The sequence below is a fragment of the Grus americana genome, chromosome Z (genome assembly GCF_028858705.1).
Source record: "Grus americana isolate bGruAme1 chromosome Z, bGruAme1.mat, whole genome shotgun sequence".
NCBI lineage: Eukaryota > Metazoa > Chordata > Aves > Gruiformes > Gruidae > Grus > Grus americana.
Window position 1 is genome coordinate 29211832 of NC_072891.1, and position 17041 is coordinate 29228872.

Genomic DNA, 17041 nt, shown 5'->3' on the forward strand with positions numbered 1-17041 from the left:
CCCATTTTTTTTGCCATGTACATGAGTGTAAGGTTAAAGAACTGCAACAACAAACCTCACAGGAAGGGTATGAAGAACTACAGAGATTTCTTGGCTATAATAGTTAACAGTTATATTTTGTGAATATCATCATAATTTTTGAAAAATTATGCCACTTGGCATTAATGTGGATTGCATACATGTGAAAGGAGGCATTTAACTCGGAGTTGCCCTCTCAGAAAAGCATCCCTGATTCCACCATTTGCTCTCTGCATCTCAATCTATGCATCCTATCATATTTTCAGCTTCTGGTTTTAGAAGTATTATTTTCAACAATCAGTTCTTTTAGATCATCTGAGATGTGGCATTATATACACTAAGTTGTTACTTGAAAGAACTTGTCAAATATGACACTAAAGATACAGTGCATCTAGACTACAGATGTTAATATGATTGAAAAATAAAGATTGTATTTTTACCTATAGTAGCTAAGTTAATTTGCCTTATGTCTAAGCCATTTGAAAATTATGAGCTCTAGGTAAAATAACTGCATTCAATTATTTGTAAAACACATGATACATGAACCTACAACTGAATGTACTAATATTTTAAAATGAAAAAAAGAATAAAGAATCCAAATAATTGCAAAAAATAATTCAGATTATTACATAACTTAATGTCATAATGAACTGCCAAAGAGCCAGTTGATATTTAAAGCTCTTTATAAATTAAAAAAGAGTAAGAAGCTGATTCAGGTAAAATACATAATATAACATTGCACTTTAAAGAGAACCTGAAGAAGCAGGTGGGGATGGAGCCATTTTATATTCCAGATATATATTTCATATATCAGATTGAGGATGTGCCTTGAAAAATGTATTTTCTTTCCTTACTGTCCTTATTAAAAGAACTACACAAAGAATCCTGATAGGTAAATAGAATTTATTCTGACAGTTGAGCTATGTTTCAAAAGATTATGACCACTGGAAGGAGATATAAAAAACTGAGAGTTGTTTACCACTGTGGAGGAGAACAAAAGATGGGGAAAAGGAAGACATAGAGAATTGTTAGGTAAGTCCCTTTCAAGAGTCATTTAACGTTGCTAAGTACTGTCAGGTTACAGTGTAGGATTTAAAAAAACACCAGGAGTATGTTCTAACTAAGCAACTGTACTGAATACCCGCAGACATTACCCTGAAGTTTAATAATTCACTTGCTTATGACCTACACATTACTTTCATGACATTTATTGCAGCCTTTTTGTACAAAAAGTGTAATGAAATCCCATAGACAGAAGTTAAAGCTAGAAAAGCTTAGGAAAAAAGTCTGGCTAGGAGAAAGAGATTATAAAGTTAGCAGCAAATACAGCTAACTGTGCACAAACTCAAATTGTGGCCTGATGAGAGATCACTGGTGAGGTTACAGCCTACATTACACTTATTGACAGGATGGATGTTTCTAACATCTTTTCTGAGTTTAAGATAAACAATAATACTTGTGCATAGTTCTAAACAGCCACATTTATTACAGTAAGAGATCAGCTGAATTTTTTTAAACTTGATGCAATACCTTATGTAAGTTCTTTCAAAGCTAGTAGTGATTTCTGTGTTCTGTTGAAGATTTACAGCAAGTTTTAATGACACTGTTTTCAACATCCCTGGAATGATTTATTCCATTAGGCTGCATGATCTGACTCACTGTATACTTAAATGCGCAATTCTATTGATCTAGTCACTAAGCTTGATCACATCCCATTCATTACTTCAATTACTTAAATTATGAACCCAACAGCATTGTTTCATGGTGAGTCACTAGGTGCCAACACTCCACCTTTATTACTCTTCTGCTCTGTTGCTGCCAAAAGCATGTTTCATCAAATCAACCTTCAATCAAATGCAAACATTAGAAAGCATTAGTGAACATTAGTAACAACAAACTGGAATGGTTTAATGGTTGTAGATTTCATTTTGACTTTTTCTAGTCATGCTTCAGTCCTGCATGAAAATTCTAGGAGATTTCTAATATATTCAAGAGGTGCATTACTACAGAAACATCATACTGTTTTTTTCATCTATATTCCATGTAAGATGGGGAAATAACATGATAAATTATTACGCTGTAATACTGTCAAGAATACATTAAGTGATTAGCTGAATTTATACTGTTGAAGTATCAATATATTTCACATTGCATTCATGTTTTAGGCATTTACGTGCAAACATGTCAATCAATGAACTTGAAGCAGCCTCTTACTTGCAGTCAACTAGTAAAAATAACCTAAATCAAAAAAGACTGAGTATTTAAAGCATTTGAATTCAATGAAAAGCAAACAAACCTGCAGTGTTTAGAAGAGCAAGCTCTGATTGTATAACTTCACGTAGTACCAAAGTGCTCCAGTGCACAGGCAAGATATGGTGTCCAGATCACAAAGATCTTCTCCACTCTGGTTATAATATGTGACAGAAACAGAAAAGGTAACTGGTGGTAGAAGGGTTTGAAGCTAAGCTAATAAGATTACATTGTATCTCAGGCAAGTATTCTTGGTACAGCATAGTGGAATAAACGATGCTTGTGTTTTTAATTAAACCAAATACAGCTGAAAAAGATAGGTATTAGTCTGTACAGATTTTTTAGCTGTCTAGGTAAGAAGTAGGTATTTGAAATACTATGAAAGAGGTAAAATGATTTGTTTATACAAGTACCTAATTAGGATTGCAGGTTAAAAATCAGAATGGTGGTATGAATGGGATGGGCAGTGAATAGTTTGCATTTGGGCAGAAGTCATGCTATGTGAAAATAATTCTTACCTTTGATTGTTCATAACATGCCTAGATATACATACTAGTGCTTACTAATGGCAGCCACCAGCTTGAGTGGCTGGAAGAAAGACATGATCTTCATAGTATCCTTATCACCTTGATAAAACTCTTAATGCCTAAGTGCTTATGAAGATGTGCAGACTTGTGTTAGTAATGATTTAGAGGGCCTCCTGTCTCCACACACATTGAACAACAACCTGCTATTTCTGCCAGGTTTGAAATTAAGATACTGAGGTTTGGGTTTTTAAAAAAGAAATAAAAGTAGCCAAGATGCCTATGGTTCTTAATTAGACAAACTAAAGCCTGACTTGTTACATTGGGCAATTATTTGCCCAACAACTCTGTTAAACACTGCGGTTTTGTGGACTGAGAAACAGTTACACAGATGAGTGAATGCTTGCAACAAATGAGAGCTGTGGTCCAAGGTTGCAGCTAGCTTCCATCTGGTCTTGGCCCAAAGACAGCAGTTTTGGTGTGTAAAGCCTTCAGTGAGGACTGGGTTAAGCAAAACTGAAATTAGCTACATCTTCCTGTGGCAGAGTACTGGAGAAAGTGATGCAACTGTCTTCCTCCCTTATGCTAAGGTATGTAAAGAATTAAAGAAAATGAGTACTTGAATTCTTACTTTGTCATGTGATTCATCTGTTCTTCCAAAGTATTTCCCAAGCTAGAAGGAAAAGGTGCACATATTTATACGCCTGGGGTTATTTTGGACATGGTTCCAAAATGTTTATTTGAGCATGCACATTTCAGAATGAAAAATATACATGCAAGACAATGACCATCAATGTGTTAAGGAGAAAAAAACCCCACCGTGGAAGATAACTCAAAATTTCCTTTTGAGATAATGATTAAGTTAAAGGAAGACAACTGAAAGATGCCTTCTGTCAAGATGCGGTTCTGGGAAGACAAATACCACCTCAGAATTTACTTGTAAAACAGTTTGCATTTTTTTTGTTGTTGTTAGTTTTAAAACAAATCCCTCTCTTTTTTTTTAATAGTCTCATTCACTGTGTTTGAGTTTTCAAACTACGGAACGCTTCTGCAAGCCACAGAATCACCTCCGCAAGTCACCATGAATGTAAAGCTGGAAGATAGCTTGAGAAAACTGCAAATTAAATATGTCCTATATGTAAGGGCATTCCTTGACAATAATTTCAAGGTAAAAGGACCAGCAAATTAACATCACTCCTCATTGTGTACAGTACTTTATCAGAGAAACAAAATTTTATTTGGCATTTGTATTAAGCACTGGGGGATGCTGAGAGAATTAAAGGAAAATTAAAAAACAGTGGTATCAGTTATAGCAATACTGCAGTAGTTTACATACAGGTTCATCTGGATGCATAAGACGGGAAGACTGTATACTTCCCCTGTATATTTAATAGAGGAAATTTATGACTATCCATTTTGCCAAGGGACAATAAGGAAAAATGGGAATAGTTTGGCATGTTTTACTTCCTTATTTTAAATATGTTAAGATTCAACAAAAATTATTTACTCCTGAAGCTACAAAATAAATACCTCAATTTTCACTTTTATGATTCAAATGAAAATTGGGCAAAAAAGAATTGGTGTCACCAAAAAACCCCTGAAAAACTGCATGATTCAAAAATAATTCCTTGTACACCATCACTTATACATAGATGCATTAATACATGTGCAGCATAATTGCATCTGTTTTCCTTAAAAACTGGACTGATTACTGGAAACAACATCATTATTCTGATTAACATTTCAGTGTCTTATGGGAGGTTTCAATGGTATATTCTGCTCATTTTATGCAAAACAAGGGTAAACACCTCTTAAAGTAATGCACTTTACATATCAATACCTTATAAACACAGGATGTTTTAGTAAGTGTCATTCTGGGATAACAAAAGCTGCCAACATCCACTCTGTGAGCACTTAACATACATAAATTATTTTATGCACACAATATTCCTACTGAAATGCGTTGTCATTCAAGTACATCTTCAAATTAGATGTAACAGGGTTTTTGGGTTTTTTTTGAAGAAATAGCAGGAGCTATGTTGAAAGTACAATCCTTTGCACTGTTGCAATCCAACCACAAACTTAGTCATAACATTCATTTCACTTATTCTAGATGCTACTACTTATTCTACTCATCTCTCGTTTGCATATACAGGTAGTAATTAACCTCAGACTCAAAATTAGAGGCCACAGCTTAAGATCAGGCTGTAAGCTGACAGTATGAGAAATGACCAAAACATGTGGCTGACAGCAGGATGTTCTATCATAGGTACCCCACAATGTAAGGGGAGTGGGGAGGGCTATTTGAAAGTAAACAAAACTTGCCCCCATCCCCTCTCACACAGCCACTAGTGCTGTGCTCAGCCCCCAGGAACTGATCCCTCTGCTCATCACCTGTGCCTCTGCACACCTACAAGCAGAAATCAAAGTCCTTCGTTAAGCAGACTTTCAGCTGAGTATGCAGCAATTAATTTCTACTATAAATTTGATTATAGTAAGTAGTTATAGCATGACAATGAATTTTATTGAATTTAATCATTATACTATAGAAGCTGTCTGTCCTAGACATACGTAATTGTCTAAATTGTCTACGTGCTATTGACCAAGTGTTAAATATATGAAGTGAACATACAATGTTTGAATTAACATGGGTGGATTTTCTCCACAGAGATACTAGTGTTAGTTTCATACTTTCATTTTAGGGACTCCTGTATCAGGAAGTTATATAAATAGAAGGACAGATCTTTAAATAGTTTGTATTATCACAGTCCCATAAAATCTAGATAAAATCAGACTAAGACCACTGCAGGCTTTGGTTCAAGGTCTTGAGTAATTTTCATTTATTTTTAGTTTACTCCTTTATTATTCACATTATTGATAGCACAAGCAATGAGAATGATTTTTTTAAATTTTTTATTTTCCCTTTCCCATTTGGTCACACTTAGCAAGCATCAGCTGTTTCAAACAAAAATACAGTCAATGTACGAGGTCTCAGTGGTAAAGCAGTTACCAGTTATCAACCAACAGACATTAATTTCCTTTCACGTAAACCTCCTATTTGTACACTGATCTGCCCTCAAGCAGCATGAAGCATCTAAACTGAGTTGACCTTAACTTATCCAAGGATAATTTTCTTCCAGATAAAATGAAAATCCTTATTCAAAAGACTCCAGAAGTTACATATGTGAACCAGAAGAGTGCACTACTGAGTCAGGCAAATCATAAACTGAACAGGAAATTTTCATCTTTCATTAAAAATTGGAATGCAACATCTATATTTAAACAACTTTATTAACATAGTCAAGCAGCGATTAACATTCACATCTATTATGTCACATCATACAAATGTAAATACAAAATTACTACAGTACAATATATATTCTCTGCATGATCCAAAATATTTGGTGGCCCCAAAAACTCTTTAAAATTCAGCAGCTTATCAAAAATTAAAACCATATTCTATTTAAAATGAAGTTCTGTTAGCACATAGGCAGACTTCAAGAAATATCACTCAATTTAGTACAGTTTGAGAGGTTGCAGGAGGATATGTTTGAAGGAAACATTCCAACGTTGTGGCAGATACAGAAACATCAGATTTAAAGCTTTCAAGCAAAACTCATACAACCTAAGTTGTCAGCAGAAAGATCCAGCCATCTTTCATTTTAAACTATTTTGTATACTCCATCCAATTTAAAATTTTACAAGAGTAGTATTAGTAAATCAGACAATGTACAACATAACTACCTATCTCTTCCCATGAAAAAAGAGAATATTACACTGGAGATTTCAACAGCCAAATGAACCTGCTTATACCAATCTTTTTTTTCTAATCCCTGTCCTCGCAAAAGACACCCACACCTTCTCAATTTTGTTGCTCACCCGAAGTAAGGAAATAGACACCTAAGGCGAAAGTAGCACAATAGAACCAGCTTACAGAAAAATGATACTATAAGTGCTGAATTCTTCACGATGTGAATTTGGCTTACTTAAAAGTATACTGCAACACCACACAGGGATTCTTATAGAGCCATTTTAAACTTCCCTCAGATCAGTACATTCAAGTGAATAAGTATCCTTATTATTTTAGCAGAATATACTCTCAAGGCAAGCAACAAGAGTACTTCCCTCAGCTTTCCATCTAAAACAATAATCTAAAAGCAGCTTGCTCCAACCATTAAGTGCAAAGAACAAGCATCAGTGGCAGGCAAAAACCAGTTTCTTTTGGAGAAGAATACCTAGAAGACTGATGGATGCAAGCAATTCTGGAGAATGCATAGGTGAGTGAAATACACAGCTACTGATCAAGCATTATTTATTCAAGATGAGGTTACTGGAAATACTTATGTAATATATAACAAATATGTACGTAAACTGTATCAGCGTCTTTCTGAGATAACTGCAGGATGTTTTGCCATTTACAGCAGTCATTTCACTGTCGAGCTTAATCTTTATCTAAGATAAAAAGTTACTCTTTAGACCCTATATAGAAGCTTTATGCGTCTGTCATCCTCATGAAAGAGATAGTATTGAAGCAATTAGTGTTAAGTTGCAACTTCTTTCCTTGACAAAATCTGAAACAAACAATTTCCAATATGATGTTGCATTTAAAGCATTCTTCAAGAAATATTTCAGTTGTTTGAATATGGATGCATTCTCCTCAAGGGAAGAATGTTTTTGCACCTTATCTGTTAATACATTCAATATGAATAAAATAGGTGAAGCAAAAGTCATTGTTGTCCCACAGTAGAAGGTTAATTTAGATTAAGTTCAAGACAGAGGAGCTGCCTAAATGAAATACATAAACTGATATAATTAAGACACATTTTTATTAGCATGTGTTCTGAACAAAAAGGGTACAAGAGTATTCACCTGAGATAAAGCTAGTATTTGAATATTTCTAAGTAGTAATGAGTTTCGCTTGAGGAAAGCCACTTGAAATTTTAAAATATACATTTTACTATTATACAATATATGCAGTTTAAGTAATTAAGATTGATGCTAACATAAAAGTCCTAATCCCCCTCCCCAAAATAATCACAGTGTGTATCAATATTGTTAGTTACAAAATTTATGCTACTTCATAACTTTTAAAAATTATAATGATTATAAATTTTAAACCATTACTTCTAAAAGTGATCTTTTGAGTACAAGCTTTAAGGAGCAATAAACTAAAGCATAAGAATTAGCTTATTACAATTTAAATATATACATATTCACTGATTTAGAAAATAATCAAGCTTTGGAAAAAATGTACAAAATTGATTAATTTTGCTTGCACTGGTTAAAATAATGAACTATTCTAATCTTTTTCCCTAAATGAAAAGAACTGTTTCCTGAATGTGTAATGAAAAAAATTTAGTATTGAACTTCACTTAAGACTAATTTAACAGCAATTTAGAATTGCCAAAAAGATGCATTTATAAGGATTTTAAATACACTTTCTGTTACCAACTTAGGTTGATCAGCAGCTTTTGTTCACTCTCAGAATCCTTCAAAAAGGGAAACTCAAAACAGGAAAAAGGCATATATAAAAACAGTAAACACTGACCTCCTGAGGTTCCTACAACAAAAATATTCAAGTAGAAAATTTACACCATTACTTAGCAGCGGCTATTTCTGTAGTTTAGCACACTAACAGCACTTTATTCAGTGTGTAAGGAGCAAATGAAGTAAGCCGTGCTTTTAGCATGCCAAGAGGCAGAAACACTGGAATGTAACAAAGACAAACTCACAATTCTACCAGTATAAACATTCAGTCAACATTCAAGAACTGTCAAGACTACACCACAAGAATTAAGATGCTTTTTATATATCCCATGATGCAATAATTGAATTATAACTGTTAATGCTGATTCAGAACTTTTCTTACCTCACATTATACCCTAAATGGCTTCTGCAAACCTCTGCGCTATATTATGCATTAGGAATATGATTTATTTGCTTTAAAATATACCATGAGAGAACTTACTGATAAAAAAGACTATTTTGTCAGTACTGTTTATTTCTGCCTTATTTTAATTATTTTCCTTGCTGTTATACCAGATCAGTTCACATCTGTACAAATACCTATTAAAATATGTATGTACAAAAGTGGCATCCTAAGCTAATCTGAGGTGAGGTGGAGTGGTTTTATTTGGTTAAAGGGGCTTTCTGAAATTTAAGTTTAGTTAAACTCAGATTCTAGCTGTAATGCTACAGCATTATTTGGGTAGGTTTTCTATTCTACAATGTTTTTAATGTCATTTCTCTGAAACTCTTCCCTAATGTTCAAACACATTTAAAATTAAAGCAAGTTTGGGTCTAAAATAATATCCCACCTTGCTAAATTTTAAGGGTTTTTTTTTTCCTTCCAGAATTTAAAGTGGTTTTAATGACTATTACTAATTTATTTCAGAGTTATTAGTTAAGAAGGAATTTTGTATTTGCTACCAAAGCAATGTAATTTGAAAGCAAGTTATCACATGCAATTTTGACCAAATTGAATAAATATTATGTACTAGCATTACCGAATGTACTTCATACAGTACATGTCCCAACAATTATTCAGGCGTAATCCATTAAAACTTGCAAAGCCAAAAAAAAAAGGGGGGGGGGGGCATGTAAAACATGCATGCTATCATGCACAAAAAAATTCAAAACTCTTTAAACAGCATTTATAAGTTCACACTCACACAGCTCAAACTTCAGTGCAATGGCTAAATCATTCAACAGTCAAAGAACAGAACCATGCAAAGAACAAGTTCTTAATAAAACAAACCCCAAACAAACAAAAAAACCCCAAGACTGTTATCCAGTATCCATTCTGCAATGCAAAGGTGAGAAACAAAATCTATAAAAAGGCTGTTATGGCTTAATTTTGTTTTGCAGATTAATTATGCAGCACTTGAAAAATGGAAAGGTGTGGCTTCACCTCTGACCAGCAGAGTTAAAAATCTCTCCATTTTCCTTTATCATCATGGGATACTCTTTAGGCAATCTAACTTATTAAAGACTTGCCACTTTCAGATGGACACAAGATCAAGTGTACCAGTTAGGATTTCACATTCACAGTACATAAGAAAATACACATGGAAGGAAAAGTAAAGGGTTAACTTAACAAGGATTTATTCACAGGAATACATGTAAGTAGAGAAAAAAAACACAACAGAAAAGCTAAACAAATGAAATGAAGAGGATCCAAACCAACTTTCACTCCGTAGCTTTAAACTTGCACCCTTGTGCATATAACTACATCACAAAGGGCCACCAACATGCGCCGATACAGTGTAGATACCCTGCATTACATCCATTAACTTAAACATCTCTTTAAGATCATGCTTTGAACAAAAAGAAAGCGTAGAAGGTAATATGTTGAGTGGGAATAAACACAAATATAGCAATCATGTCATCAACTTCTACAATTGTCTTTACGTGCCAACTAACATTTATGCAGCCTTTAACCGGTCTTACCACGTAACTCATTTTTAGAGATTCTGATAAAATCACTAGTATATAACCATGCAGAAAGCACATCACACTGACAGCACAGAGGCAAATATTTTGCACAGCTATATCAGCTTTCCACATTGTGCAGGTTACACACAATACAATATCAATCTTATTCTTAACAGATCCTAAAAAGGTATTTCAAGGCCTAATTGTTAACTACAGTACTTTATATCTATATTCTTAATAAAAATAAAATCCACAGAATCTTAAAAAAGGAATTTTAAATGCAGGGCTATATTGAATTGGTAAACTGCAACACAAAACTGGCGCAACATAGGTAAATGTATACCAATTTCACTCTATGTGATGCAAGCATGCTACTTTCCCACTAATTTAAATTACTTCTCATCACTATGAGCCAGAATGCATGCCTGAACCTTAAAACTGCACGTTAAGAATAATGCCTTACTCTAGAAATTAAATCTAATGAAGTACAATAATCAAATCATATTCACTACTTTAATTTTTTTAATGTAAAAATTAAGATGTCAATCTTTCTTTTGAAAAGTCCCTCCCCTTACCCCAAAAATGAAAGGAGTGACTTATTTGGCAGCTTGCAGGTTGCTTCATTTTGTCCAAGTTAACTTTATTAAGTTATGATGGGGTTTCTATATTGGACACTGCAAGTGCCTGCTCCTAGTACAGACACAAGCTGCATTTTAACTGTACTAACTTCATTTGTGTAGTTCTTCATTAACATGCAAATACCTAGGAATCCCATCAAGCAGGATGAAATAATGTAGAAAACCCTTACTTAAAAAAACATAAAAGAAAAAAGAAAGCCTTTTACTGTTTGTGACCCCCCATTCTTAGGTTTCCTTTATTGTGCGCAAAATAGTTTTCCTCTTTACGTATCCCTATGGTTCAATTATATGGTTCTTATTTTGGTACAATTCCCCACAATGTTCCAAAATGTGCTGTTTTGTGACTAGATTCTTTTTTTTTTCTTTTTTTTTTTTTTCTTCTTCACATCCAGTGCAGAGTTGTAATAGGAGACAGATTTCCACCCACAAAGGCTCCAGATGTTAAAACATTTCCCAACATCGACTTAATACAGTGACGGCAACACCTCCCTCCCGCCCCTCCCAGTAGGGTTGGGATTGTACTGTATTCCCTACTGGTTTACCCTTCCCCCCAGTAAAGGGTAGCATTTTCCCTGGGTGCAGAGGCTCCCTCATAGTCTCCCAGACTGAAGGACCTGCAAAAGGAAAAGATAAAGGTATAGTTACATCTTACCTTAAACCTTAACTGACAGATCCATGTATAAACAAAGAACTTTTTTGCCTTTTTTAAGCATTAGGTGCCAACCTTTGACTAAAAATGAATTTATGCCTAGATTTTCCCTTTTAAGTGTGTTTAAGAAAAAAGCCCATTTATATCAGGAAAATGATTATTCATGAAACAACAATGTACACTTTAAAGCTAAACTGACAGTTGCACTATTGTGGCTAAGCTTAGATTTAAGATAAAAGCAGTCCTATATATTCTAACAAGTTTTCCATTTTTAGCATAAAATTATGAGGTAGTTATGACATTGAGAAAGAATATTAAACACATCTGCTACTGACCTAACACAACTCACTTTCAGGTGGATTAATCAAGATAGCCATACTGTCTCCTCAGTTCAAACTGAGAATAATGGCAAATTTTATCCTTTGGATTCCTCTTCATTAGAAGGAGAAAACACCCTTAATGTCAGAACTAAAATGCCCTCATTGATAAATATGTAAATGTTTGAAATGGGTTTATTTTAATCCATTGTTCAGATCAAACATGCAATTCAAACAGGATTTCTTATATCACTGACTTTGACAAAATCTGAGGCTGACTTTTAAATGGTTGTCCATTCAACAATAAAACAGAATTGAATGATTCACTTCCATAATTTCAGTAGAAAAATTCTACAGCAAGTATCAAATTTATATAAAGACTCACTGAATAAACTTTATTCACCCCCTTTTTTGGGTAGTATAATAATATCTTCACAGAATCACACTACTTTACACATGGGAAATTTGTTTTATACAGTGTGCACAGACAGCATACAAAGCAAGGTGGTATAATAATATAACTATTCTACAATGCATTGTCACTGTTCTTTGCTGAAGTTGACTCATTTGCCACACAGAACTGAAACAATTCTGAATTGGTGCACAAAATGGAACATGGCAATAATGAATACATCAGCCTCCCCAAAACATCAAGCTCTATGGTTACAGCAGAGTTACAGGTTAGCATAACAGCCTTTATTCAGTGCAAAGATCATCTAGTATGTGGTTAGGAGTATATTTGACTTCTAACAGCTAAAGTGTGTTAACAAACTTGCTTTCCTATCCTAGAGAAGCATTCCTGCTTAGACCAAGTCTGCTATCTACTAATTCATAAGACATAAGGGAGCCTGTGCCTTTACTGTGATGGCTTGAGGATCTCATTCATCACTTTGCTTATTAAACCTGAAGTGGCACTTTGTTATACCTACACTTCCAACCTTATCTTGATACACTACTGTGCATATCATACACTCACTTTTTCTTTCTCTCTCTCTCTCTGTGCAAAAATAAAATAACAGAGTCAGGTAACTGCTTTTGCTACAGCTACCATCATCTAGGTATACTATCATCCCTTTTTTCCCCTTCTTATAGGAAGGAAAGATATCTCATCCAGTGCACCTGAAAAATTCTAGTCTGATGAATTAATTACGTTTCATATAATGGAAAAAGGGAGAAAGTCTGTTACAGAGCTCTGTTTAGCAAGGAAGATTCATGTACTTACCTCTAATTATGGGACTGCAGCTACAGTGCATGAGGTTAAACTCCATAGTAAGCTGCAAGGCGCTCTTTTAAGGGAAGAGGAAACTGGTCAGAGAAACGCCTCCAATTATCATCCCCAACTTGATTTTTAAATCCATGAAGAATCTACAAATGAGAGGGGGGAAGTCAAGATAATCACTAAACAGTAGATTCATGATCATTATTTACTAGCAACATAGGCAGTAAGCCACAAATTGCTGGATTGTACATCTGGCCATTTGAATTCTCCAATTTAATACTGAAATGCTACAAAGAAACAAAGGAAGTCTAGTAATGTCTATCTTAACTGATTTTTTTTTTTAAGGGTGACATATAGAATATCATCCACACAAATTAGTGTGTGTATACCTATCTGTATATGTGTTTTTAATGAGTAAGTTGACTTACAACCTCGAGTTAGGCCATTACAGTATGCTAAACATTTTATCAATTGACACAGTTTATACACGTTAAGATTACTATATTCACGTTTCTTTTTTAAATGTGTAATATGTTGTGGGAAGAAAGCTGAGCCAAAACTGCAGCCAGCATTTGACAGAATGAATGCCTGTCAATTTCTAGCACAAATACAGAAGCATCCTGTGAGAACTCTGTTTTTTCCATGGAACCTGTAAGACAACTGTCATTAAAAAGGAAGCTGTTAAAATCTTTGGTACTTTGAAAGAACATGGATCCACAGTCAGTGACAGTCAAAAGCCAGTGAAAGAGGAAAAAAACCCCAAACCGTACAAGTTTCAGTCTGGACCTTCCAGTGTAATAAATTAAGTGAAAACTATGAAAATTAAATGATACTATCAAAAAGGTCTTAGTATGTTAGCTCTGAAAAAAGCAGGTTTAATATTAAAAGGCAAACATTAGAAAGAACAAAAGCAGATGAAATGGTGCCTCATCATAGCAAATACCACCAAGAGAGTCTAAAGTTTTTTCTTTTTTAAATTCAAAGATACTGAATTGTGGAACAGTATGTCAAGAGCACATCCTCACAGAAAAGGAAATGTTAAAGTTAAAGCTCATGGTACCGAGTTTACTCTCAACACAACATTCTCAAGCAGAGCTGTTCTTAAACAGGATATAGCAATATGACATTACAGTGTCACCAGTTAACTTACTGCTTTTCTCCCTGGAAGAGACCTTCCACAAGCAGGCTCACCTCTCTTTCCTAACCCAGAGAGTCAGATTATCCAGCTCCCAAGAAACTACTAAAAATCTAAGAATGTTCACATATGACAAAAGGAACACTTTTAAAATCATCTTCCAGTAGAATTTTAGCAAGTGAGCTTCAGCTAGAGTGTTCAGATGTCCTGGTCTTATAAAAAGTCAAAAAATTCTCAGGGTATATGTCAGATTTCAACGCTGGTAGCTCATCTACCCATGCTCTTGGAAGTGGCATTTTTCTGTGTCAGTTCCAGTGCTAAAACCAAACCAAAACAAAAAAAAAGACACACTGGACAATCCCATTTTTTTCCATTGTTCCTGAAAGGCATAATTATTGTTGGAAAAACATCTAACTGGATTACAGAAATCCTGTATCCATGAGGAAGTAATCTAAGAAATGTGCATGCCATCACTTGAAAAAAATCTTTGTCTCATTTCTTGCATGGCAGAAAGCACAAAAGAATACAGTTTGAAAAGCAAGGATGCCCTTATGCCAAGTGACCAAGAACCATTGTGTCTAGTTGGAATGCATTAGTTATCCCACATGGATAACTTGGAAAGAATCTGAAAAAGAGGAGCCTAACTTACTGAAGCAAGTATTCAATGCTGAAGGACCACTGCAGAAATATACACTGACTGCTTTGGACAACCATCACAGACAGCATCCTGGCCTTTCTTTTAAGCTTCTAAGTATTTCTGCCGATGCTAGAATACTCACAGCTGTGCACTGCCTGGATGTGATGTTCCTTTGAAGGAGACCAGTTATCTGAGAGGCTAACTATGACAGCGAGATTTCTATCTGTGCTCTTAAAGATGGGATACAAAAGTTCTAGCTTATGATGTTCATACATGGCATTAATTGAATAAAAAGTGCCAATACTGACCCATGATCCTTGTAAGTACTTATGAATATGCTCCATTTCTGCTTTAAGAGGATTATCATGAACTTTTGACATACATTCTTCCTAAAACCAGATATTTCACTTTACAACTATGAGGGGAGCCACACTGCTGAACAGTAACAGCATCTGTTCATGAAACTGAAATTAAGTTCTTTTTTCTTTTCTCTTCTCTTCCCTTTCCCTTTTTTAAAAAAAAAAAACAAACCTAGGACACTAGTACCAAAGCACAATATATTACATTCTAGGTGGGCTGTTTTTCTTTGCTTAATTTACACAGGGCAAACAGTCCTTTCACTTAAATTCTACTGACACTTTGTCTAGGGATGTATTCTTGGGTATAACTACACATTAGTTTCTTAAAACTTTTTCTTCCAAGAGGGATTCTGAGGATGATTAAGTAATCCAGAGAACTTATTTTCAGCAGGAGTAAGAGAAACAGATCAGGATACTATGCAATATTTTAATTTGCAATTTTCTAGATATTTCTCAAAAATAAAGCAGGCATTTTTGTGGCAAAAAAGTCTTGAACCATACAAATCTCATTTTCTAGAAGAAAATCTTAAATGTGGTATAAAACCCCCTGTTCTTCCAAATGCAGGCAAAAAATAGTAGGCTGGACATTATGAAAAGTTCTTTGAGGATGATTATCCCTTCAAGTAAGATCTCAAGTGAACTTTTCAATAAACCAAATGCATATAAGAAAACAGAGATTTAAAAAAAAAAGTCAGGATTTTTATGTTTTGTCTGAAAATTGATAACCTTGCAAAGAAGCCTCCATGACCACAAATACAGTAAATATTAACAGTGGAAATAGAAAGCAAGAAAAAACCAGAAGATCCAAACCAACCACCATTAGGATATGCTGTTACATTAAAACATTACCTTACAGAACATGTCTCGGAGATCATCTTTTGGGCTAATCCACGATGCAACAGCATCACAAAAAAAAATAAAGTCCTACAAGATTAAACAATCACATAGGTTAGAAACCTCAATTTATAGGTCTGAAAACAATGCTTGATGTTCATTTTATTAACTAGGGAGGGTTGTTGATCCTAATTCACAACTGCTTTTGTTTTTATGTATTTATTTTCCAGTTAATTCAGACAATAACAGTAAGTCACTGTATACCTAAGTGTTCAGAAATAGAAATAGCTGAGTGTAAAACCAGCTTTGTTGAATTAGGTTTTTGATTAAATAAAACCACAGTTAAAAAACCTCCAACAACTCTCCCCTCCCACAACTCACTTGTTTAATGTTAATTCTTTCAGTACACGTACCAACTTCATGAACCAATCACCTTAATAACAAGCAACAAACTCAAGACCACAGTAGCAACACTCTCACATGCATTTCCAGTTGGGGAAAAAAGCTGCTGCATTTCTTTAAGCAGAACCAGAAGCTTTTTCTCGGATGCATAGAATGCTTATCATACAGGCTCAAAACTAAAGCCACCCCAAAACCCCTATACTTAGTTCATCTTCTGTCATTCATTACCTCCTACTACACTATTAAATCACCAGTCTTTAATCATTAAGTTGATAACACACATGTTTTTGGGTAGGAACTGAGGATAACAACTACAGAGAAGGAGAGATGGGATAGTGAAAACAGTCCTTAATTACCCTCTCCCCTTAAGCAATGCGAAAGAATAAATCGACAGCAGACGAGGGAAATGTTACAGAATACAGCATAAGTGAAATCAACTGAAAATTTCAAAACAAGCTACAGGCTCAATTGCTGTGTTCCAGGAAGAATTCCAGGCAGAGGAGGGAAAATCACCTTCATTTTCCTCTAAGAAAATATTACATTGGAATAGCTTTACTTTAGAGGTGTGGAGACCAAAGAGCAAGTCATATTCTATTCTTCAGATGTACCATTTATTCTCAAGAGA

General features: G+C 34.5%; 1 protein-coding gene across 4 annotated transcripts in view; it reads right to left on the reverse strand.

Annotated features, from left to right (window-relative positions):
• Positions 1–7601: 7601 nt before the first annotated feature.
• The window catches only part of TNPO1 (transportin 1), an 80400-nt gene continuing 70960 nt past the window's right edge, over positions 7602–17041 (reverse strand). For 3 of the 4 annotated variants that reach the window (XM_054809060.1, XM_054809058.1, XM_054809059.1), the window contains 3 exons: positions 16030–16104; positions 13053–13195; positions 7602–11478 (listed from right to left, as the gene is read on the reverse strand). In XM_054809060.1, the coding sequence (XP_054665035.1) occupies positions 13088–13195; positions 16030–16104 (183 nt within the window). In that variant the 3' untranslated portion in view covers positions 7602–11478; positions 13053–13087. Of the gene's footprint in view, positions 11479–13052; positions 13196–16029; positions 16105–17041 lie in introns of those variants that run through there. The other variant, XR_008574601.1, reaches the window with a different exon arrangement.